The 1,452-nt window shown below is 28.6% G+C and overlaps 1 protein-coding gene across 1 annotated transcript; it reads right to left on the reverse strand.

Moving 5' to 3' along the window:
• Positions 1-1,094: 1,094 nt before the first annotated feature.
• Positions 1,095-1,448, reverse strand: M421DRAFT_79528 (homing endonuclease; the record flags this gene model as incomplete). Its single annotated transcript, XM_033597498.1, has 1 exon — positions 1,095-1,448. A coding segment is annotated over one exon (354 nt), but the record flags the coding sequence as incomplete, so codon positions are not given.
• Between the last annotated feature and the right edge of the window lie 4 nt (positions 1,449-1,452).

The following is a 1,452-nucleotide window of genomic DNA, read 5'->3' on the forward strand; positions in this document are numbered from 1 at the left end:
AAAAAAAAAAATAAATCACTTTTTTTGATCTATTTGAAAATTTAATCTTATTTCCGGTTTATCTCAGGTAATACGTTTAATAATTTTTATTTGAAAACTAGCATTTGCATCAGAGAAACCTGCTAATAAGTGGTTATCCAAAATTTTACTTGAATCTATAGTAAAATTAATATTTTTATCTGCATACTTAGTATGAGTTAATACATTATTAACTACTTGGTTAAATCTGTGTTTTGTTTTTAATTTACCATTTATCAAGTTAATTACATTTAACATACCCTTTTTTTATTAGATACTATTAAAAGGTATGCGTTTTTGCCTTTTACTTTTCTTACATTACCGTAACCTAATCTTTCTTTCAAGTAATAGGGTAGAAATGCATCTGGAGAACTAAAAGTTATAACTAATTGTTGAGCTTTACTAAAATGACCATCCCCGTCTATTAATCCTGATAGATAATGACCTAATTGTTCATTATTTAGAGGGTTCAAATGATTAGGAACGTGATCTGATACACGTATAACATTTTCTAAATTTACTACAACTCCGTCGCGTAGAGTCTCTGAGGTTCCATTTTTTATATGTAAAATGTTACCTGCTGATTTCCTTCATTGTTCTAACTTTTTCACTATGTCATTTAAGAGGGAGTATTTAGAACTATATAGCGAAGGGGTCCCAGCATACAGCAACGTTAAGAGGCCTACATACTTAACCTCAGGATGTCCGAAGAATCAGAATAAATGTTGGTATAATATAGGATCACCACCACCTGCTACTTCAAAGAATGAAGTATTAAAGTTTCTATCAGTAAGAACCATAGTAATTCCCATTAAATTGTTGATTTACTGGATAAAATCCCATAGCTTAAAATAGAACATTTAAGCTTAAAAAGTTATTAAAACTTAGTGTAAATACGCAAACACTCTCGTGTTTGATCGGACCATATCTTATATTTTTACGTTGTAGAATTTTTGTAAATGGTCTCAAATAAAATCTGTTCTGTAATTGTTCATACGAGATTTTATATTTACTATTTTTTCCTTTCCTTCACTTGTATTATGCTCTTTTCTATCAAACATGTCTACTACTTCCATTCAATCTAAGGAATCTAAATGTTTAGTTCCAAATAAAGGATATTCTAAAAGATAATTTTTAATTCTAATATTACCTTTAAGGTTAGTAGTTCTAACTCTATACTCAGGTTTTGGTTTATCCGATCTTATTTTTTTTACTTCTGTTTCTAAAAACTCAGCAATATAAGTTAAAAAATCTAAATTATCATATCCTTTGTGATCTTCTCGTCTTTGGGATATTTCTAATTTACATTCAAATTTAGGATATATACCTGAAAGAGTAGTTCTTACTTGAAAAGAAGCATCTGCTTCTATAAATCCTGACAACCATGGATTTAAATGTAAAGGCTCTATAGATACATAATGTTTTTCAATACTT

Source organism: Didymella exigua, assembly GCF_010094145.1.
Source record: "Didymella exigua CBS 183.55 unplaced genomic scaffold M421scaffold_161, whole genome shotgun sequence".
Classification (NCBI taxonomy): Eukaryota; Fungi; Ascomycota; class Dothideomycetes; order Pleosporales; family Didymellaceae; genus Didymella; species Didymella exigua.